Below are 24,213 nucleotides of genomic sequence, written 5' to 3'. Positions count from 1 at the left end.
GCACGGAAAGACATACGTTAGCATAGGTGGCCCACCTGCACAGGAACGCACATGCACAAATACACAAAAAGTCATTCGTGTTTTTGGTTCTCTACTCACTCGATGCTCATACTAGCAACAGAATCCAGTGTGCAGACGCCCGCTGTCATGAAATTGCTCTTGTACTGGCTCATCTTTATGGAGTCGAGCCAATCCCCGATGGAGATGAACATGGGATAATCCATGACTTCCCCTGGAGACTCTGGGGGACTGACACAAATAAAAGCAAAGGAATTAATTTAGGTTCTAACCCAACAATGACCCCATAGGTTACAAAATATTGTTGCTCTGCTAGATCATTTACAGACAATGGGTTAAAAAATAAATAAATAAATATATATATATATAGAGAATAGGATTAGCATACATTGAACTATTTGATTTATTAAATCGATAACAATTCTAAAAAACAAACTAAAGCCTACATGCTGTTTACAAAACTGCAATCTGTTCTGTGTCCACTTTACTCGCCAAACTTTACCTTTCAATGTCCTCTACTAGTGCCAGCAGGCTGCTAGGGTTGCGGATGAGTTTGTCCAGGAAGGACACCACGTCCTCAAACTTAGGTCTGTGGCTCCTTTCCTTCTGCCAGCAGTGCAACATTAGCTGGTGAAGGGCCACTGGGCAGCCCATCGGAGCCGGAAGTCGGTAGCCCTCCTCAATGGAGAGAATGACCTGGAGTGGGACAGAGCCATGCGTGTTATTGGAATATGCTATTATTGTACTCGGCCAAAAATGTTTCCTTAAGCCATTCCTAGCTACAAGCCTTTCACAAATCCCTGTAGGCCCAGTGCAAAGGGTGTCTCCCATTGTGTGATACGTTGACAAGACCCCCTGCTGAACCCCAAGTAACATTTGGGTAACACTTTTTTGAGTGGTTTATTCCTAGGCTAATTATCTTTCTATAATAAACGTCTTGGTAGCCATGGTTAAATCAGTTCAGTCCACACTGTGAAGAAGACAGGGATGACCTTTAAAAGGGGTACTCAGGGGTATTAAAGAGCATGACTCTTTAATACTTGTGGTGCAATTACAAGTTAGCCTGCTCACATCTTGATTGGACATCTCCCAGTAGGGCCGCTCCCCGTATGACATCACTTCCCACATGACGATGCCGTAACTCCACGCGTCACTGGCAGAGGAGAACTTTCTGTAGGAGATGGCCTCCGGAGCGGTCCATCTTATAGGGATCTTACCGCCCTAAAAACAGACACAACATGTCACAGATCAGGTGTATTACACATGGTATATTTGAGAATTTAGCCACCAGAGGCTGGGGTTTACAGTCATTATCTAACAGCAAGGGGGCGCTGATAAGCACAAATCAAATGCCATCATTTATCGAAAACAAATCATCATTCTTAAGCATGATGATCTGTAGTGGTCATAGTTCCTCAAGACAACAAAATGATTGTTTTAATGATTGGGGTGATTGTTATCGTTCATCTGGACGTTGCCATAAATTGTACAGTTTGAGATTGGCTGCGCATTAAAACAAAAAAATGAATTGTTATTGCATTCACAGGTGCATTTTAAAACAGCTTAAATTCAATCAGAATCAAGAACTTGAACTATCCGTATAACTGAATTTAATCGAGTTGACAACAATTTATCTTTAATATTGTGACAATATATAGCAAAACAAATTAATAAAACGCTTCAAATTCTATTCAGCAAATTATGATATAGTACTTTGTCCTGGCACCACCACAACATCAATGCATGCTGATAATACAGGTGGCAATCATCTTATGTTGAGACCGGAACAAGAAACCACGCAAGAACTAAAACACAACGGAGTCCAGGGTAGGCAAAACATACAGCGTCAACGAGTGCTTTTGGCGACTGGGTTGTGAGACGGACCAGCAAACATGACACGTCTGCACAAACGTGTCTCCCTCATGCCTTCACGTGTCACTGAGTTGAACATGATGAAACTTGATGAATTCATAGGGGCAGGGTTGTGGGTATGTAAGGGTTTGAGGAGCGGGAGCCGTACCGCGGTGGTGTAGGCAGCCTCCGGGTCGTCCTCCAGGACTCGGGACAGGCCGAAGTCGGACACCTTGCACACCAGGTTGCTGTTGACCACGATGTTCCGAGCCGCCAGGTCCCGATGGACGTATCCCATGTCGGACAGGTACTTCATGCCCGAGGCGATGCCACGCAGCATGCCCACCAGCTGGATCACCGTGAAATGACTGTCGTGTTGCTAAGAGGGAAGGCATTGGAAATGGCAGAAATGTATGTTATTATTAGTGTCATTTATTTAGCAAAGGTTGATTTTGGACTAATTCAATTGTGTATTACATTGAAATGTGTGTTTGCCACATTCAAACAGGTTTGAATGTGTGTACGATTTAGACACACACTGTCACACACACGGAGATTGTATCGTGTTTCACGATGTAGAGTGTAGGGCCCGACCGATATTGATTTTTGAGTGCCGATGCCGATTATTTTCAGAGAAAAATTACGATTACGATTTAATTGGCAGATTAAAAAAAAAAAAAAAAAAAAAAGCATATAAAACGTAGTTTTTGATACCTTAAATTTACTTTAAACACTTTTGACGAATATGTGAATTGAATGCAGAACCTTTGAGTGTTTTAGAATACATTTACAGTCAAAAATGAGTGTAATGTAAAAGTTTAAATAAATAACTAACTCCCAATGTGCTGCGCTCGTGAGCGGTGATTAACACGTGCGTGCTGAGCAGTATGGTCTCACCGTTAGAGTCTACAGTATAACAAATTAACATGGCCTGGGACCTAAAGAAAAACAGGCACAACATGCTCAAACAACGCGCCTTGTGTACATTGGTGAGGTGAGCGCGCAGCTGCCTGAGCGAGCGTGCTTTCATGTTGTACGGTAAAATTCAATCTCCTCTTTTTTACTCCAGCTAAAGTTGTTAGTTAGCAAGGCGAGTAGGAGCGCAATCTGCAGGATACTAAGCGCAATAAAAAAAATAAATAAAAAAAAACGGTTTTAATCGGCGTCTTTTTGGCCGATGCCGATTATTTTCAAAAAGGCTATAATCGGCCGATTAAATCGGCAGGCCGATAAATCGGATCGGGCGCTAGTAGAGTGTAATATGTGTAACCATTTTGTAGGGATAAGTGTTGGTTGACTTCAACCTGTTCTTTCTAACCTACTACTTGTCGGTGGAAAAATGCCTTTCCTCTTGAAAGGAGCTATGAAAATTATTATATGATATATATAAAAGATAAATATCAATGTTCAACAGTTATAAGAGACACATTCACAACATATGACATCGCTAAGTTGTATGTTTTCGGCTTGTCATCCTCCAGACCAGTGTATTCTAGTTAGTTGAGATAAATGTGCCTGAGCTGTTTGGATATAAAAATATACACACATATTACGTCAATGTTTCTGTGCCCGCTTACTCTCAAGAAGGAGTCCAGGGAGCCGTTCTCCATGTATTCCACCACGATCATCACTGGCCGGCCTGCATCCACAGAAACACACAATACACTGGAAAAATGGCAAGAGATGCAATGCTTGAAGGCAATCCCAAAGAGTGGGGAACAAAGCAAAGTGCCTTATCGAAACAGACTCAAGTGCCAAGGACATTGTTCGCTGTTCACTGTTGTGGACTGTGGAGTCAATGAACACGGCCCCAAGGTGCACGGACATATGGTGCTATCACTGTGCTCCTAACATTGTCCTCATCTTGAGAGTGCAAAGTTACACTTGCACATTTTAAGCATGTTACTTATTCCAGAAACGATTTGCACAAAAAAACCTTAGCTACAATTCATAGAGTCATACAAAGGTTTATGTTCGGCTAAACCTTTCCTACGCACATATCATCCTGAGATCCCGTCATGCTGTTCTGTGACATGCTCATAGAATGAATACACGGTACATATTGAACAAGGATAATGTTTGTCCTTCCTGAACTAATAATTCAGCTGTGGGAACAGTGTAGTCGGAGCTGTATTGCGGTGCATGAAGGAAAGCAAGCACACCTGTTTACTTCCACCTAAAGCCAACAGTGTTTTGGTGCGCAGGTAAATGACAGCCTAGTCACAGCACAGTGCCTCGCCTTAATTAGTCTCAGAAGAGCAACAACAGATGGAGGCTGTGGGAAAAGGAAGTGGAAAAGAAACTAAAATGATACAAATATACAGACTGATGAATAAAAGAAGATGAAGTGTTATGCTGCATCTGTAAATGTGTGTGTGTGTGTGTGCGTACAAATATGGTCTGTGTGTGATGGGTATACGTCTGGGAAATTGAAAACTTGGTTCATATTCAACTTGTAATAAGCCACGCAAATATGATACAGTACCATCAACATCATTGTGATTTGTCTTTTAATATGCCCATGACAGATATACTTTATATCATATAAATATATATATATATATATATATATATATATATATATATATATATATATATCTATCTATCTATCTATCTATCTATCTATCTATCTATCTATATATATATATATATATATATATATATATATATATATATATATATATATATATATCTATCTATCTATCTATATATATATATATATATATATATATATATATATATATATAATAATTTTATCATAAGGACAAAGAAAAAAGGGAATTTTTTTTCTGAAGAACATGCTTTGGTTTCTGAAATGACATATTGCAACGAAGATTATTATTATTGTTAGTTGTCTTCAGTTGCACTAGCCTGGATCCGCCCGCCTAAGTAATTCCGCTCAAGTTGAATTTCCCTTCAGTACTACGTCTGGGGTATGTTAGTGGGTTTTCTCCGTCCAAATTTTCTGCGTCCAATCAGCGAACAGAGGGAGTGGCTGAGAACAATGACGTTTAAGTCAGCTCTCGTTGACGGACATCTTCACGCACTGTGTTTGGTTTGTTTACAGCCTGCGCGCAAAGTGATTCCCGGCCAAACGTTAGTGATTGGTTATGGCAGATCCAGAGTGGCACTGGGCAGATGCAATAGTTTTAAACTTCAACAGACAGCAGCGTTCAAGTGAGTTAACGTTTATCAATTGTGTAGGTCCAGACTCTCTGTGCAAATGAAATTAAGTACGAGAGTCTGGTAGGACCAGGCTACAGTTGCATTACAATTAAAGCCAAAAGTACTGTCCCGATTGATTGCAAATTTTTGACAGAATACAGAATATATGACAGACATTTTTAGTTTTAACAATGTGGTGGTGAGAACGCAACAATGACCTTCAATGTGTGTACTGCTGACCAAAGCACCCTCCTTCTGCATGATCGGCATGCCTATGATTTATTATCAATTTACAATTACATTGCTACTACTCATGTTGCTGATATAGATATATTTACCATATTTATAGTTTTTTCATCTATAACTCATAATTAAATTTCTCTTCATTTCTTCTGCTGTCCTGTCCTTTCTGCTGTGACACTCAACATTTCCATCCAGGGATTAATAAAATACCTTCTAATCTTATCACTATCTGTCAACGCATATCTTATCAATGGGCCATCAGCATTAAAGCGGCGTTCTTCATCTAGTCCCTCTGTGCTGTTGGTGATGGGCAAGGAGGTGGTAAGCCTTTCAGGGCCTGCATTAACATTCACACCGCTGACTCACTTTATGAACCCCCTGTAAAAACAACCATATGTTGCGCTGGGTGTGCTCCATAAAACAGAGATGGTTGACAACTCACCAAGCACACACACACACACACACACACACACACACACACACACACACACACACACACACACACACACACACACACACACACACACACACACACACACACACACACACACACACACACACACACATGCGTGCGTGCCCAGGGCGTGCACACGCTCACATACTCACCACACACACACACTCCGAATTTAGTTCAAACCAGGGGCACCGCTAGAAAGGGCCACCTGTGATGTGACCACTAAAAGATTCAGAGAAAAGTCGATGAGCAGTAAGTAATGCACATTTACAACGTCTCATCCTCATGCGCACTCGATTTTTATCTAGCCTTTATTCCAAAAAAGTAAATTTGATGTACGTTTTTATAATATCACGGTAAATATGTCCTTAAATTGATTTTCACCACCCCACAGCCAGCCAGCCCCGCAACACTTTACTTACTTTTAGTGACCACACCCTCCAGCCGAATGATGTTAGGGTGGTCAAACTGTCCCATGATGGATGCCTCTCGCAGGAAGTCCCGCCTCTGGCTCTCCATGTAACCGCCCTTGAGTGTCTTTATGGCCACAGGTATCTCCTTCTTTCCCGCCGTCGTTCGTAGGTGGCCGCCGCACACCTCACCGAATTCACCTTTGACCCCATAACAAAGACACAGAGACACACAAAAAGGTGTGAACTGACATCTCACCCAGAGGCCTGTACATATACATTACATATGTACACGCACACACACACACGCAAACACAGGCAGATAAACAGTCAGACAGGAACCCACGCACGCACCCACAAAGACAGATGGACAGATAGACAGACGGATGCATGCACCCACAAACATTATTGAGAATTAACCGACCCTGAGTAGCCTGTGAGCATGAGATCAGCACTGACTTAAGGGACCACATGATACCACCAGGTGGCAGTGTTGGAGTAAATAACCTGTTTCCTCCAAGCGTTCAACCACTTCGATTCAGGGTAACACAACCATCTTGAAAAAAAATATGTACAGAGTGTTTTGTTCTCTAAATAACTTCAAGATGTTCAGATAAACAAAGAAAGCCGGTTACACACTGTATGTTTATTCTTGTGCACTCAATGGGAACCAAGGCATTTCATGATAAGTGTGGAGAATGGAAACTGATTTCTTCTTATTGAAGAAGTTACTTAATTTATTGTGACAACAGAAACATTAGTGATGCATCTATTTAATCTATGTTTAAATTTCAAGTTTACGTGATAGTGAAATGCTTGTCAGCTCCATCTATTGACAAAAAAATAAACAATAAACTAGTATAGTCATTCAGAAGGAAAATTAAGTAGTAACAAAGAAATGACGTATATAAGTGAACAAGTGATATAAAAGGGACTAATACTGAATAATATAAACATTGTTAGAGCAGAAGCTGTGCACATGTATACACACCGGCTCCGATCACCCTTTCTATGTGGATCCGACAGGGGTCAATCTCCTTGGTGAAGTCGTGGACAGCCTGTGTGGGGTCCTCGTACGTGTCAGGGTCCACATAGGTCTTAATCCCAGGGAATGGAACTGTGGAACAGGAGAGACAGACGCTAAGAATAAGCCCAAACTGTTCATGAGAGGACCGTCGGAAAGGATACTTAATACAATGGTAAAAAATACTATAAACTATGAGGCAGGTACAGGAGCACATACCAGTTTGTGTGTGTGTGTGTTTGTGTATGGGTGGGGAGGCTCATCTGTGTGTGTGTGTGTGTGTGTGTGTGCGTGTGTGCGTGCGTGCGTGCGTGCGTGCGTGCGTGCGTGCGTGCGTGCGTGCGTGCGTGCGTGCGTGCGTGCGTGCGTGTGTGTGTGTGTGTGGCTGGGGAGGGTGGTCTCTGTTGTGTTTGTGTCTTCTGAGTGTGGGTGTGTGTGTAGGTATGTGTGTGTTTCTGTTCGGTATGCGGTGTACAGTTAATCTTAGGTTAGCTTTAGAAATAACAACTAGATTGATATTCCCATCCAGAGCAAGCTATGATATAATTTGAGATGGTAAAATAATCGAAACAAACAATAGGTCATGGTGAATATTTAAACCTTTTGCGTATGCAATCTTAATTTCCTTCATACTGATTATTAATACAACTATTACCTACTGCTACTGCTTCACACAAGACACATTTGCCTTAGTTGGTAGGCTTAAAAGGGTTGTATGCGAAATTGTTGATTGTTTCAGCTAATAATATAATAAGCTTTGGACAAGCTTGTTTTGTTCATACAATTGATCAGGTCTTTCCTCCTTTAAAGTGATACTGTTAACTGAAGGGCAGTAAACTGGGACTCAATGGATTCACATTCCACCAGCTCACATTCATTCTTCATGGATTCATTCTTCATCTCTCTGGACCAAGGGGCAATCGTAGGAGAGACTATGTAACCGAGGAGCCCCGCTATAAAGGCTGCAGCCAAGGCTTCGGAACACAGCTTGGGTTCTGTCTCAAAGACGATAACTTCTGTCTCCCTTCACTCCCGTGAAAAACCTCCAAAATCACCACAGAAGAGATGAAGGTGATGAAGAATGGAAGACAATGGAAAGGGAGTAAAAGACTGAGAAAATAGGACTGAATGAGACAAGGTGTCAGGATTTTCCTGGAGCTTACTGGGAGAAGAGGTGTAGGACCCTTCCTGTCTGCATTTCTTTCACTTCAAATCAACAAAACACGTTTTTTGGGCAGGGAGTTTGTTGTTGAAAAGAAATTCAACTTACCACTCAGAACCTGTCAAAAAGCAAGTGAGCTGATGTGAGCGAGTTATGCTGAGAAAGAGAAGAAAAGACAAAATTGATGGGCAAAAAAAAAAGTGATGAGGAAAAAATAGGTAAATGTGACAAAGATCTGCATGGATGAAGTGGAAAAAGGGAAAGGGAAGCTCCAGAGAAGCGGGATTAGGAATATTACCATGTTCGTTCTGGTAGTTACTTCGCCTCTTCTTTTCTGAGCTCATCTTGGCCTTCATATACCACTGGCACCTTGGAGACAAAGAAAGATTATTAATGACATCTTTCCAGTAAAGGGCTTTTTATGGTTCCATGTTCCCGCAATGCAAGGGGGTTCCGGACCCCTTACATCCTTACGGACCCTCCTTGCGTCCACCGCAAGGGCCGGACGTGTGCCTCCCAAAGATCGAAACCTTCCGTCGAGGCGACGCAGCAGCAAGGGCTGTGATTGGTTCCGCTAACTAAAACCCGACGCAGAACCATAAACGTTCACGACTGCGTTGAAGCGTCTGTGTGGTCATTGAGTTGTGGGAACGTGGGACCATATAAAGGCCTTAAGAGTCTAGATAATATTCTCCCAGGCCTCTTCTCTCCCAGTGAACCCTCGGTGATTGACAGAGTATTATCAGGTGCTGAACGGCTGGCAGACACCTTACAACCTGATGCCGGATGGGCGGCGCTGGACAAAATGGACGCCGCGCACTGCGACGCACCATAGGGGAACTTTATCATGCTGGGAATCTAGTCTCACAAATCAACCTTTAGAGGAACATCTAAAGTCTTGTGGGAGAAAAGCTTGAATCTGTTCGAACGGGCGTTTCTGTCGCTGTCTTTTTTTTCTTACTTGCTTAGAAGACCAATCATGTTGCTGAAGTCCTGGATCTGTAAGCATGTCATTGGTGAAACATTGTTTTTACACATTTAAAACTTATTTTAGCAGTAGCATACTGTCAGAATGGGTCTGCAGGGCTTTCAAATCAATTCTTTGTAGACTGGCTACTGTAGAAATACACTTATTATAATCCTCTTCTGAAACTCTGAAAGCTCTGAGAGTTTTTCCTCGGTTGAATGTCTCTCTAACGAAACAGGAAACAAGGCGTAACAGTTTTGGTTCGAGGTTCTTTCCCGTTTTCCCCCAGAAGTTCCTTCAAACATAGTGGGACTGCTATAATCCCAGATTACTGGGTCTCCAACCTCAATAATATAAATAAATAAGGGACGAAATCTGTAAAAGCAGCAATAAGGGAATGAGATCTTGCGTTTCATGGTTCCCCCCCGACACACACAAATTTCAAAAGGTTAGCTGTTATTCCAAATGGAAAATTCATTGAATATTCAGCAGCTTCTTTTCGGCCATTTTGACAATTGTGTTTCTTCTTTTCCCACCATTATGAAACATTTTGATAACTCCAATAACATTAAAATCCTCAACACTAACAGCATTTTATAAAACTATAAGACGCTAATTGTTGTTATTCAGACAAATTATAAAAACTGGGCCCTTAATCCGTCAATTACATTCATAGTGAAGCAAGAGTCATGTCTGGCCATGGGCCGGAATAACTATTTTTCCCAACTGTCACATAATCTGGGTTAGCAGGTTAGAGCTAATGTCAAAGAGCAGCGAAGCCGGGGGTTGCCAGGTTGGGCTCCCGCTGAGTGAAGCTTTTGTGTCGGCCTGGGGATCCGATGGACAGAGCCGATAACAGGCCTAGGTAACGTTGCATGTGGACCACAGGAACAGATGAAAAGAGAAGGCAGGGAAAGAGGTGAGGGGGATTTGGCAAGCTGCTGTTGACCTTGGAGGATGGGGCTGATGGGTTTATTAAAGAAATAGTGCTATGTGTCTTTATCAGCCTTCCCCAGCCTGAACCACTGATCCCCTTCATCCATATGTCCTTCTGTGGGGTGAGCCCTGAAAGGCCTCTCACACACTGTGAGCCTCTTTGTGATCCGGAGTTATACAATTTTCTTTAAAGAAGGATAAACATTTAATGGCACAAACACACACAGACACAGACACAGACACACACACACACACACACACGCACGCACTGCACGCACACACACACACACACACACACACACACACACACACACACACACACACACACACACACACACACACACACACACAGACCGGAACACCCACATTCATTAAATGTAATCATAGCTTTGCATAACCATAGCTAGATCACAGGTAACTTGGAACAATGCCAATTTAAGGCTAACATGGAGCCTATACCATAGCTATAAAGAGGAACCGGGAGTGATGTCCTTTTCTGTGAAGCAAATCACCCATATCGCTGCTTCTCACTCAAAGCTTGAGTACCTACACTGCTATTTTTAAAATTGACAGAGAGCAAAAATCCCTCCTACATAGGGCAAGACTCTTCTATGAAAAATTGTGTTTTTGTAATTTTTAGTGGGCAAGGTGAAAGCTTGTTCAAACATGGAACATTTGAAGCCTGAAGCGTTGCATTTATACACTTGTTAACGTTTTATCTAGAGGTAGGCCCCTCTAAAAATAAAATACCACATTATGTAATAAATAAAAAAAAAGGTAGATAGCTTTCCGTTCTAAATGTCCAAATATCGTAATAAAGTTGAACAGCCGACAGCAGCTGTTTGTGGTGCTGACTTCCTTAGAGCATTGAAACATTAACTACATCCACAGTTATCCCTAAAAGGCCAGGTAGACCCCAAAATCTTTTGGTAGAATTTAGTGTGATGTGTGATGTGTCTCGTGACATTGCTTGAAACCGCAGCAGCCCCCGCAACTGCTCCTGCATGAACCGTTTTCGTTTTTGCTCCTGCATGAACCGTTTTTGTGCGTCCGTTTTTTTCTCATACAGTAATTACATTTTCTTTGCCACGGAACAAATGTTCTAATTTCTTTATTTTAAAATAGACTTGACCTTTAACCAATTGTCAGACAACTTGAACTTCATATAAAAGGAATATTTTTAAACATATGTTTTATTAAGCTATATAAAGTACATCTCCAAATACATCTTAGTACCTGCCTTTGAAAGAGCCCATTGGGTTTGTGCTTTTCCTTGAAGGACCTTAACAGTGTGGCTCATTAAGGGGCGTGACAAAAGCAGAACTTGGTCAACGTTATGCAAATTAATGCATAGTGCTGCGTTTATTCAGCCCTGTGATTCATTAATCAACACAAGCAGCAACTCAATAGACTGTGTTGTCCGTTGGGGCTGTAGCACACAATAGCTCAACTTGTTCATAACTGTGGTGTCCTTTACTTATCCATCCTATTTTTCACGTTCTCAAACACATTTTTCGCACATTTTTTTTTATAAACAATATTAACAAAACAAAAGCAATACCGATTGCACATTGAAACATTGAACAACACAATGGTAGTCACGGTGATCAAGGTTACCAAGGTTAAATACACATTTGAATCAAAGGCAAAGCGATACAGAGATATTTTCAGAGTAGCCGATCAACTCCCACACATGAAGGCACCGATCATAGGAAAGGCCTAGGAGAGAAGTTCTTTGGGTCTTACCGGCCGGTGATGAGGAAGAAAAGGGTGAGGATGACGAGCAGAGCGAAGCCCCCCACTGCTGCTGTCACGATCACCAGGACCTGCCTCTGGTCAGACACGATCTTAGAGGCTAGTGGAGAGCAGAGAGAGGGGATGAGGGGAGTGAGTGGGGATTATGAGGGGGTGTTGATGAAAATAATGGAGATATGTTAATTATTTTCGATCCTGTTTGATGGACTGTTCACTTTTTTTTAATAGGAAGAGAGTACGGATAAATAGATGTTCGATATACTCCTGGTGTGTCTGAAAAACCCTATTAGGCCCTTCATGACAATGATTTTTATGCCTTGTGCCATTTAATTAATATTATTCATTCATGAAATTGTGATTCATTTCATGAGCATTGGGCTCAATTGGTCCTGTTTGATATTCATGATTTTTCATTTGCTCTGTCTCTTCAATAGGCTAACGAATCCCAGATAATTGAAAGATGATTGCTATTACCAAGCTCATTTCTATAATATTTCACACTAAAGGAATATTAATTGGATATCGGGAGCAGTGCAACAAGCCTGGTGAGCAGGAACTCATGAGGGTTTCAATGCAAGTGTGACGCTTTGGTGTGTGTGTGTATGTGTGTGTGTGTGTGTGTGTGTGTGTGTGTGTGTGTGTGTGTGTGTGTGTGTTCGTGTGTGTGTGTGTGTGTGTGTGTGTGTGTGTGTGTGTGTGTGTGTGCATAGAGCCACTTAGAGAGAGAGAGAGAGAGAAAGAGAGAGAGAGAGAGAGAGAGAGAGAGAGAGAGAGAGAGAGAGAGAGAGAGAGAGAGAGAGAGAGATATTAATTGGTTTGAAGGGGTCTAAACAGCCATGACTTGTCACATGATTTATAGAGGTTCAAACAGATCCCAGTGGCCAATTTGGACACAGATATAACATGGCATAAACATAAGCATGCCTTATTAATTTAATCCACAAATAGATAAAAAAAGTTTGATGAACAGATCCATATGCATTAATCCTCCTTCGTGATTCTTGCTGTGCAATTTTCTTTGAATGTCCTAACTCAAGTGCTGTTATAGGAACAGACACATTTTCTAAACCATATATCATTCAAACTCTCTCACAGGGAAGCTGAGTAATTGAAGATAAAATGCCTCCACAACAGAAATTGACTTTCATTAAGCACCAACAAGGAGTGACATGTTGTCTCAGATTCATAAATTAGGCAACATAAACATGTCATATAAATCTAATTAAGGACATAGAAATACAATTCTTGGGATAGCAGTCAGAATGCACTGTGTTCATTTGATAGGAATAGCAAAATAGCAAAAAATAAAATATATCAACCCAGTCTCACGGAAATACGTGACACTGTCACGTCATTTAATCTATTCATTTGTGATCTGGGACACTTAATTTCAATTTTTTTGTGCCAAAAGCACACATTTCTAACAATATGATAGCTTTTGGCCACACGTTTCTCCTTTCTCCCGCTGCTCTGTAGGCAAACCGCAACGGAAAAAAAAAGGTATCTGTTTCATCTTTTCTTTTTCGAATGAGTTTGAAATTTGTGCTGTTAATTACGAGGTTGTATTATTGAGGTTGGAGACCCAGTAATCTGGGATTATAGCAGTCCCAATTAATTACGTGTCCCAGATCACGAATGAATAGATTAAATGACGTGACGTGACAGTGTCACATATTTCCGTGAGACTGGGTGACATATATATTCAACTTTTGCTTGCTCAAATTTATTTGAAGTGAATGTGCTGAAGGACAGAAGGTGTATTAAACGTAACAAAATATAGATACATGGAATAGAAAAAGAGTGACATTCAATATTTTTGGCAAGGAATGAGAGAGAAATATAGAAAGATCACAGACAAAAATTTGGGTCAAAACACACACACACACACACACACACACACACACACACACACACACACACACACACACACACACACACACACACACACACACACACACACACACACACACACTGACACCCACACACAAACACATATACATACACACACATCCATACACAATGGCACGACACACACACACACACACACACTACTTCTCACAAAATAGCAAAGAGGATTAAAGCGCATCATTTCAGGAAAATCAGTACAGTCATTGTCTGACGGAAACAGCTAGAGATAAAGAGGGACAGAGTGATGAAGAGAAAGAAAGACAGAAAGGGAAACACAAAGAGAGAATGGGGGAGTAAACGTCTTATTTTCCACCTTGATAAAAGTATTGCTGTCAAAAGGCTTGGCCAAGATCAATCTGATTGAGCAGAAGAATACCAAAGATTTGGAAAATAAGGAGTCAAGGCAAGGCCAATTCCTCCGCTTGACGAGACTGGTGCAGATGTGTCAACACAGCCTTAGCTAGAACTAAAACATTTGAAAAATGAAAGAAAAGAACATCATAATGAAAGACGCTTTCAAACAAAATACAAACAACTCAACATTATCAACCGTACTGTAGCTCTCTATGGCCCTATCCAGGCTCAAGCTGAAGCATCCACCTTTAACAAAAGTGCACCGGTATAGCAAGGGGGTCATCAGAAGAAACCCATGGGAAGTAAAGAATGCACATAACCAAACCTAAATAAACAGACTGTTTCAAATGGAAGATAATTTGCCGTGCAAAAGATAACGTCAAGCAGGTATTACCAATCTACCGTGTTGTTGAATAACGTTAAATTAATTCAATGAATCAACGGTACATGACTTAATAATGTCAAACAAAAGCCTATAAGCTCTTTTCCAATTGAATGAAGAATATCATCACTAATTGGAATCAAAAACCCTACCTGCTTTTTAAAGATGTGTATCAGATAATAATATAAAAGGAATATCTCACTTTAAATGTTCATTTCTATAGATATTGGCCAAAACATGAGAAGAAGTTGTGGTTCCTCATATTTCAAAACACTTTTTGACGGTTTCAGTGTGCAGTAATTAACAATGCATAATCTTAACACTTTTGTGTTTATATTATCAGACTCAGCACAAATAAAAAAAGAAAAGGGCAAACGCAATTAACACAATTACTCACAGTCTGAAGTGGTTTCGTAATCATATTTCGGAGAGTAGGAGCTGTATCCAAATGCCGTGCGCGTACGCAGGCTGAAGACATAGCAGGTTGCCGGTTTCAAACCGCTGATGATAACACTGGGGGCCTTGGAACGAGTGGACGAGTAGCTTAACTGCTCGTGCTCCTGGATGGGGATAGGCAAGAGGATTACATCAAGAAACACACAATATCAACTACAAAAACATTGTTCTTTGGAGGGGGTAAGTCAACATCAGTTGTTTTATATCTACTTTAAGTAGCCATTAATGTAGCATATGTCAGCAGTTGTATCTTTTGAAGCATTGTTTTCGTTTTATCGCCTCAGTGTTATGACTGTTACTTTCTTTTTGTTGCAATTGTTTGTATTTACATTGAGGACCAGATTGGTAACAAGCGCACTGTTGCTTTAATATGTTATCCTCTAGGCTTTTGTACTGCTCAAGCTGTTCTTTTTCTCCTTAAAAAAAGACACAAAAGGAATCAATAAGCAGAGCACGGTCTACCTTTTCATAATACTTGATCTCATAATCGAGGATGGGCAGAGCCCCGTCGTCGGGTTCGTGCCAGGAGAGGGCAATGCTGTAGGGAGATGCCCAGTCCTTCTTCAGAGCTGCTACCAGGGTTGGACCTAGTAGGGGACAAACAAACAGAAACATTCATGTTTCCAGCATTTTCCGAGAAGTGTTTTAATGCTTCTAGATGCTTAGGTTGCCACTTCAGACAAAATAGTTATCAAAGATTTGGGGAAAAATAAAATGAAAGCAACAAAGGAGGAAAACATCTTGTGTAAGTGATCAGAGAAAAGAGAATACACTAAATGTGCTAAATGCACCTAATCCTGTGGAAGTTAATTAGAATTGTGCAGGGTTACTGGTATCAGGTAGCTGTTGAGCAGATGCATGCATGTGTGTATTATTGCATTATTACATGGTTTTATGTACATTAGACTGGATCAATCCCTACAGAATGTACAGCTCTCACGTAGGAACTTGTGTTCAGTTATTAGGTCCCCGGGGGTTTGTAAGGGGGTTTTGCACTATATCAGTTACCTGTATGCAGCAAATATTTTTTTCTTTCATGAAATTGATTTCAATGCTTGGCTTCTTTTGTATAATTAGCACAACAGCACCCTTTATGCGGTAAATAGGCCTATCAATATGTGACTGTAATGGAACATGAGCTCATGTGCGACTGAAAATAGATTAATCTGTGAGTCTAAAGGGCTGTGTTTGGGCTGTGTATGAATCGAAGTATATTTATTTTGTGGGCTTGTATACTTAAGATTATTGTGTAATATCATCACTGATCGGATTATACTGACCTCACTCAGGAAATTAAGACCCAAGTGGCATGGATTCCCATTCATTACACTATTCCTGCATGCGACAAAGTGTAACCTGTGACCCAAGGTTCTGACAGGTCAAACAACACAGTATTTAACTTTGCATTATAACACGGAACGCAAAACAAGGACGAGATATATAGTATGTTCAAAAAGAAGAACTGCCTGAACCCATTGATGCAAATGTGTTAAAAGACAAAAATGCTCAACATAGTGACTTCTTCTGTAATGCAGCTGTCAAGGGCCACCGTCATGAATGAGACTTTCAAATGTTTTGTAAGGAGAGAGCTGAACCAAAGCAACACAATAGTAATCATCCATTTCAGTCAGGTAGACATACCTCTTTAACTTCTCAACATTTTAAACTCGATGGACGTGAATTAACAAGTAGACTGTCAGATGTCAACCCCATCACATGACACTTTCCAAACAATACGTTGAGGTCACCTATAGCTAATGCTTCTCTAAGGTGTGTCACAGCTCATAAATTACACTGAAGGAGACGTCAATCTTGCTTCTCTAGGAACACTGAAAAGCCATTAGCTCCATCAGTCAATTATGATGCCAAATGGATAGATTTTCCAGTCAAGTGTGGTTAAGCTCAACATAAACTAATGTAGAGTCATTAAATGAGCTTGACCTGCATATGATTTTAATTAGCTTTGCTGCCCTGCGGTTCTCCCATTAACTGTTTAAAAAATCAATACAGCCAGCATTGAAGCCAAGCCAAAGCTTAAACGATGTTCTAACACCTGATTCCCTGAGATAGATATAGAGGGAGGGATGAGGAGAGAAACAGAGGACACAGCGAAAGCACACACACACACACACACACACACACAAACACACACACACACACACACACACACACACACACACACACACACACACACACACACACACCCATCCACCCATCCACCCACCAAGACACACACACACACACACACACACACACACACACACACACACACACACACACACACACACACACACACACACACACACACACACACACACACACACACACACACACACACACACAAGCACACACGCACGCACTGCTTATTGTGGGATTTAGCAAATGTTGGCAAAAAGACACCTGCTTAAGTTTAATGAACTGCTAGCCTGTTTAGTATCTAAACTACAACTCAGTGTTGATGAATGAATAAACTGGGAAAATGCCCAATTCTTTTTTTCTAAATATATACAACTTCAACAAAGAAATAGGTAACATTAACCATAACAGTAACACCCCAGGTCCAGATATTTACCTTGTCCACTGTAAAAAATAATGAAAGAGAGTAATAATCCCCCAGTAATAAGTAAGTATGTTTTGTCACAGGCCACGTGCTACTAAATGGCTGTCAAACAGTATAGGAACAGAGTCCCCCCCCCCCCCCTACACACACACACACACACACACACACACACACACACACACACACACACACACACACACACTCACACTCACACTCACACTCTCACACACACACACACACACACACACACACACACACACACACACACACACACACACACACACACACACACACACACACACACACACACACACACACACAGAGTGTGATAGTGGGGAGGAAGAAGCTACTTAGTCTCCCTTGGCCCTGAGCAGATGTTGGTTAGCATTGTCCCCTGGACCATCTATCATGTGTATCTGCTAAGCACAGAGAGTTAACAGGTAATTAAAAACCATCCGTCATGCAACAAAAGGACATGGACAGAGAGCGATGATGTATGGGGCAAGAAGAGAAAAGGTAAGTAAGAAGAGAGATGAGAAGCAGAAAATGTGGAAATAAAAACCTATATTCGGTACACTGGTCTGCAGGGGTGGGAAAGACACAGAGATGAGCTATAGAGAGAGTGATATGTAGTCTCACAAATCAGACCTGGCTCGTATCAGGGTGAATGGGGCATTTCACTTTCTTTTGCTTCACATTTATTTCGACCAATCATCTGGCTGGAGGTGAGGATGTTGAGTGTCTAATCGGCTCACAGCGAACAGAAACTCAGCCGGTAGGTTAGCAAAGGTTTCCAATCTACACGTTGTAGACTCCAACCGTTTCAGGTTTTGGCACACAGCCCAGGCTCTGTTCCGTCTCCTTCGAGAATTCTGCCATAGCATAGCAGAGTAGCTGAAAGCATAGTAGGACTGCCGGATCTGAGATCAGATATATGTAGTTGGACAAATTGTACACGTCTCTACGCGGCAGGGAGCTCGGACCCCCGACCCAAGGGTTGGAAGACGTACGCTGCACTCACACTGCAGCCTCTTAAGGTGGCGGTTCTAGCGATCTGAAGGCGTTTGGAGTGAGCTTAACCCTGGAGGATGACACTTTTCATTACGTAAAGCCTCATGTCCATGACACGCTTCAGCCCCAGCTCCAGCACTATGTTGGCCACCGGAGGCCCCCTGTGTGGGACGATAGGCTGGGCGGAACCGGCGCTGTCGCAGCCAATCGCCATGTAGAGTGAACCTGACCCAATCAGAAGTAACTTTTGTCAGATATTTAAAACTTCTAACTATTCGGTTTTTTTCAGCAGCCTGGCAATATAATGGTATATTTATGAAATATTTATCCGTAAAACCGTGTATTCCTTATTTTTTCCCCGCGGAAACAATACGGGATTTTGATGTGATTGTTCATTGGAGAGTGTTGCTGAAAAATCAGTGCGATATTTGCACATATTTGAACTCTGCGCGATCAGTAAAGATGTTGGAGCATCCCAGCGCCTAGAGTGGCGATGATGATGAGTGGTGGAGCTCCGACGTTTTTCCCCTGAGGGAATGCACAGCAATGCTGACGCTGGGTTCTACTTTAGCTTTGTCATGGACATTTACACCTGCACAGGGAATGAAACCCCAGAGATTATTTTAAGAGCGAACACAAAGCGGCTGTAGGGGGACGGCAGATGATCAAGGTGCAGCATGCTAGTCACTGGGCTTTTGTGTGCTGAAACCACATCTCTGATTGCAGAGGCAATGAGGGCCATCGCTAGAAGGAGGGATCCTGTGTTCAGACACAGGTGGTGCAACAGTGAAGGAACCCATTATTTCAGTCTTTGGGTACCATTAGTAACATAACCACCTCAACAATCATCGCCAACACTCCCTGCACTCAAGAGAATGGAAGTGTGTGGGATACTGGCTATGGTTCTTGTAAGATGGAATCGTTCACGTTGATATCCGTCCCTCTAGAGATGTCATATTTTGCTGAATCTTGGGTTTATTACCACGCTGCGAATGCAGTCTTTCAGTTTTTGTAGATTTAAGCTATGGATTTTTTTTAATGTTCAGGGGTGGTTGATATTGTAACCTTTTACCTTCTGTTACTTCTGTTTTCTGCATCTCTTTTGTACGTTGTAATCTGATGAATTGATTGAAGGACATCGGCCTGCTCCAAATTTCTTTCAAAAAATCTCCTACTCTGTACAATACGGCTTTATTAGTTCGAATTGGACGGGGCTCTGTCCTGTCGATGACCATCTTTCTCTCCTCATGCTGGGATCACACTATACAAATTCAGGCCCATTCCAACGATTCTGCCATTGCAGACAGGCTTTCATTGTTGCGGGCGATAATGAACATAGGGCTATCAGGCTTTCTCCCCCTGTTTAATGAGACATGGTCATAACGCCCTGACGTTAACACTACTAAAGACTTCCCTGCATTCTAGTGGATGTTTAATGGTGTGAAACACAAAATAAGAAGCAGACAGAATATTAGATTAAAAGAAAAATGTTCCGGCTAAAAAAAGAGAAGAATATATGTATCCCAAAAAATCCATTGACCTAAAGTTGCTTATTTTATTTATTTGGTGCCCTTTTATTAATGCGTCGTTGCTGAGGTGTGTAGCTAGCACTAGCAACCTGATTGGGTGCTGCCTGACGGATGGCAGATCCCAACACGCAGGCGTCTCATCTAGTCGCCTTACAATTGGATTAGTAACTTTATCGAACATTAGCATACAGACAACAATCCCAATCCCATTGCATTGGGTAACGTTTGGATAGCATCTGTGTATCAAACGATATACTTTTTTATTAATAAAATAAGATAAAATGAAAAACTATGCATATTTATTTTCCTTAATTGGGAGAGCCAGGGGATGGTGTTGTTTCCGGCTGACTACCGGGGAGAGGAATGTGACCATCGGGACACTACCGGGAAAAATCCCGGGAGGGTTGGCAATTATGCTCATACAACGTGCACACCGATATTCACAAATTCAATGTGGACCTCTTCCTCCCTGTCCAACTGTGAAAACCTGACGCCAAGACTTAAAGACAGATGCATCTCAGTCAACCGAGAAGTGTCCCCTCTCTAGCCCAAGTCGCTTCCCTTGATTGACTATACCTGTGGTAATTAGATGATTAGGTTCACCTTTGTTCCCTTGTACATCTAAGTCAGCCCCTTCCGTAGTTGTTCATTTTCAGAATGTATGTATCTAACCCTAACCCTAACCCTAACCCTGACCATAACCCTAATCCATAGTCTGAAGTTCCTATGCTATTGATCTTTTCTCTGCTTGTTTGTAGATTATTATATTATTTGTTTTGTATTTTGATTCCCATTTTCACCTTTTTTTTTTTGCATTCATGAAATACTCTTGAATCTCCTGTTTGTGTCTGCAATTGGGTCGCTACCAGAAACATTACATTGGCCTTGAGAAGTCAATGTGAATCAAAAACCAATCTTAATACCATGTGAGGTAATCATTGTACTCCTTGATTCAGCAACATAGCTCTGAAATTGATGCCAAGCCTCTGAGCCGACGTAATTTATATTTAATTTATTAAATTTGACTTTCAGTACTTTGACCCTATTAAGGTAATGGATGACGTTATTTAAAACACTGACAGATTCTTTTGGTTGGAAGTAAAAGCCAGATCGAAAAACTTGAGAAACAATTGTTTTAAATATGAATTAACTCTGCCAAAGAAGCTGAGCAAAATTGATGGCCATGAGTCATCTAATTTTGCTTTCTGGCCACTCTAAGCACTTAAGACCTTAAGTCCTCACGGGCAGTTTCGGAACATATATATATAGTTCATGTCAAGAAACACGTTGACCTAGAGGCATTAAGTATCGAACCAGCAACCCTCAGAAATTAGACAGACAGAAAATAGAAATAAGGAAAGAAATACATAAGGAAGCACAGAACAAAGAAGTAAAGGAAGCGAGAAAGAAAAAACAAAATAAAGAATGAAAGGAAAGAAAGAATTAAAGAAGAGAATAACGATTAGAAAAATAGAAAGAAGGAAAAAAAAAAGAAGGAAAGGAGTAAACATACAGACAGAGAGAGAGCGAAGAAACAAAATAAAGAAGTACAAAATGACTTATTATCTGAAGAAAAATATTATTAAATACATACGAAAAAAAGCATGCTTTGTGGCTCCTCTGCCCCACATCCTCTGTACAGCAGAAGATACGCCTCATCGACTGAGCCTATGAAAGTGGATGGGAGGCCCTACCGTTGCGCTAATCAGCGTAATCGCCTGTGGTATGTCCAAAACATACTTTGTAAGGTTAGCTGCAGTACTGTACCGTACTACAAGTAAAAAGAAAAAGCATGCGATTTGCAACTTAACTTAAATGTCAAGTCCCTTGGCCAATTTGAAGCGGACTTGTGATTAATAGAATAATGGGCCTGATCATTTAACTTTTGATTGCGATTTATATCGCCCCCTGTAGTCAAAGTGATGCTTTCATTTTTAGAGACCTGCTTACGCATGGTTTCTTTGTGTGTACCAACTTTGACAACTTTGACTTGTTCACCTTCGGAGTGGTGAAGTCAGCGTTCTTTCCCCATTGACTTACATTATGAAAAATAGCTCACTGAGCACCTGCAACAGTGATAATTTTAAATTGACATTGTGATGTCATTTTCTGAGCCATCGACACAAAACATTCCATATTAACTAAGGGGGATGTCATTGATAGGCCTACAAAGTTCCTGGACTGGTCTGAAGTGGACTTGATAAAATAAAATAATAACAAGCACTCCATTTGCATAATCATTTTATCTCACTATCATTACTACTCGCCTAACTCCCATTTTTAACAGAAGAAGAACATTTAATATATGTTAAATTCGGGCATGATTAAGGAGCATGTGTACCAAATGTTCGGCCATTTGGGTAAACTTCGTTCCAGACAGACCTTATGGGTCCTTGAGGCAAAAATATTCAGCATGTCAAATAATGATCCGATGCCAAGTCTGGGGATGAACAATTATGTTTTCATCAGCTGTTATCAGCTGATCAGCTGTTATCATAGCTGCCACTTAGTTACTCCTTGGCTACTTTTTACTTGACAATCCACACAAGATAGTTTGGAGTCGTTGTTTTGAGCGTCAGCATGGAGTCGTTGTTTTTATATATATATATATATAAATATATATATATATATTTGGTCATGGTTTGGTGTGATCCTCAAAAACTGAAGGCGGAAACAATTACCCAATATTAGGCGGACAAATAACAAAAAGATAAAGACAAATAATAACAATAGTGCGGCATGCTTTGCAACCAAACAAAACAAAAAAATCTAATAAATAAGGCAGTAGCAAAATAAATACAGAAGGAAATAAGGAAAAAAGCAAAGACGGAAAGAAAGACCCATTGTGTTATTTCGTAGCACTGCTAACAGGCCTGTCTAACACGGGCAGAACATATCTCTAATTGGATTGTGGCTTCCTGCTGATCCTTCTTGTCCCCACGTATTAGGGACGTGGACAGCCAACGATGTGTAGGATGGGCCTGTGAAGCCAGGCCATGTAGTTGCTGGCCACAATCAATACTAATTTTAAACCCAACCTCACTTTCCCTGCAAGCAATTAATTGTGAAGAACAGAAGGTTCTCGACACTTGATTTCCATGTCTCTCCTCACATCCACAACATCCTGCCCTGTTTATGTAGCAGAGGTTAAGAGCTTCATTGTCTGGTAAAAGCAGGAGCCTCACTCGCACTCAGGCAGCTACACATGCAGCTAATACATGCAAATACAAACATACATGTCTGTGTGTGAAGGTGTGAGCCAGACTGGAAAATGGGAAATGAATGCCAACCATGCTTGAGGAAAGAGTTGAGGGTGACAGGAAGTGGGAAAGTAAAGCGTGGTGTTTGGCGTGTGTGTGTGTGTGTGCGTGTGTGTTTGTGTGTGTGTGTGTGTGTGTGTGTGTGTGTGTGTGTGTGTGTGTGTGTGTGTGTGTGTGTGTGTGTGTGTGTGTGTGTGTGTGTGTGTGTGTGTGTGTGTGTACTTGTGTGTAATTGTGAGCGTGTGTACATCTGTTTGTGCTTGTGTGTAATGAGGAGAGCTGGGTACGATTATGCAGTTCAGGCAGAAGATAAACTCCGTCATTAGAAATAGTTGTGCACTGAACGTCTCATGTGGAGATGAGTTGTGTAAGGAGAAAGAAAGACCTGACAACTTGGCAAATGGCTTGTTACAGCAATGGGGTAGGCCTCACTCACTATCTCCATCCCTCCTCTCAGACCCATCCATTCTTTCCCAGTGCGTTTCCTCTCTGCTCTCCCAGCTCTCCCCTCACTCTCCTTTGCTTAGCTCTCCTGTCTGAACCGAATGTTTAAAGACAAGTGGCCCCTTGCTGAGGTACAATATAAATAGTGTACATTTCCTTCCCTACCTCCCTCCCTCCCTCCCTCACTCTACTTATAGCTGCACCAGGGACACATTATTGCTTTTGGCAAGGTGAAGTAATGACTAAATATAGATATATCTATAGATATCTCTATATGTATATCAAGATATATACAGGCCCGAGATGACTGACAGTTGGTGGATA

At 41.3% G+C, this 24,213-nt stretch overlaps 1 protein-coding gene across 1 annotated transcript in view; it reads right to left on the bottom strand.

Annotated features, from left to right (window-relative positions):
* The window catches only part of epha6 (eph receptor A6), a 72,875-nt gene that overhangs the window by 2,640 nt on the left and 46,022 nt on the right, over nucleotides 1-24,213 (bottom strand). The window contains exons 6-16 of the mRNA XM_030342715.1: nucleotides 15,548-15,672; nucleotides 15,027-15,189; nucleotides 11,977-12,085; nucleotides 8,626-8,696; nucleotides 7,133-7,258; nucleotides 6,154-6,342; nucleotides 3,447-3,508; nucleotides 2,039-2,248; nucleotides 1,090-1,239; nucleotides 521-714; nucleotides 100-249 (exon numbers count right to left, since the gene is read on the bottom strand). Of these exons, the coding sequence (XP_030198575.1) occupies nucleotides 100-249; nucleotides 521-714; nucleotides 1,090-1,239; nucleotides 2,039-2,248; nucleotides 3,447-3,508; nucleotides 6,154-6,342; nucleotides 7,133-7,258; nucleotides 8,626-8,696; nucleotides 11,977-12,085; nucleotides 15,027-15,189; nucleotides 15,548-15,672 (1,549 nt within the window). The remainder of the gene's footprint in view (nucleotides 1-99; nucleotides 250-520; nucleotides 715-1,089; nucleotides 1,240-2,038; nucleotides 2,249-3,446; nucleotides 3,509-6,153; nucleotides 6,343-7,132; nucleotides 7,259-8,625; nucleotides 8,697-11,976; nucleotides 12,086-15,026; nucleotides 15,190-15,547; nucleotides 15,673-24,213) is intronic.

This window comes from Gadus morhua, chromosome 20, assembly GCF_902167405.1.
Source record: "Gadus morhua chromosome 20, gadMor3.0, whole genome shotgun sequence".
In the NCBI taxonomy this organism is placed as follows: domain Eukaryota; kingdom Metazoa; phylum Chordata; class Actinopteri; order Gadiformes; family Gadidae; genus Gadus; species Gadus morhua.
Note: the sequence above shows the minus strand (reverse complement) of the source record. Positions and strands in the feature narration are given on the sequence as shown.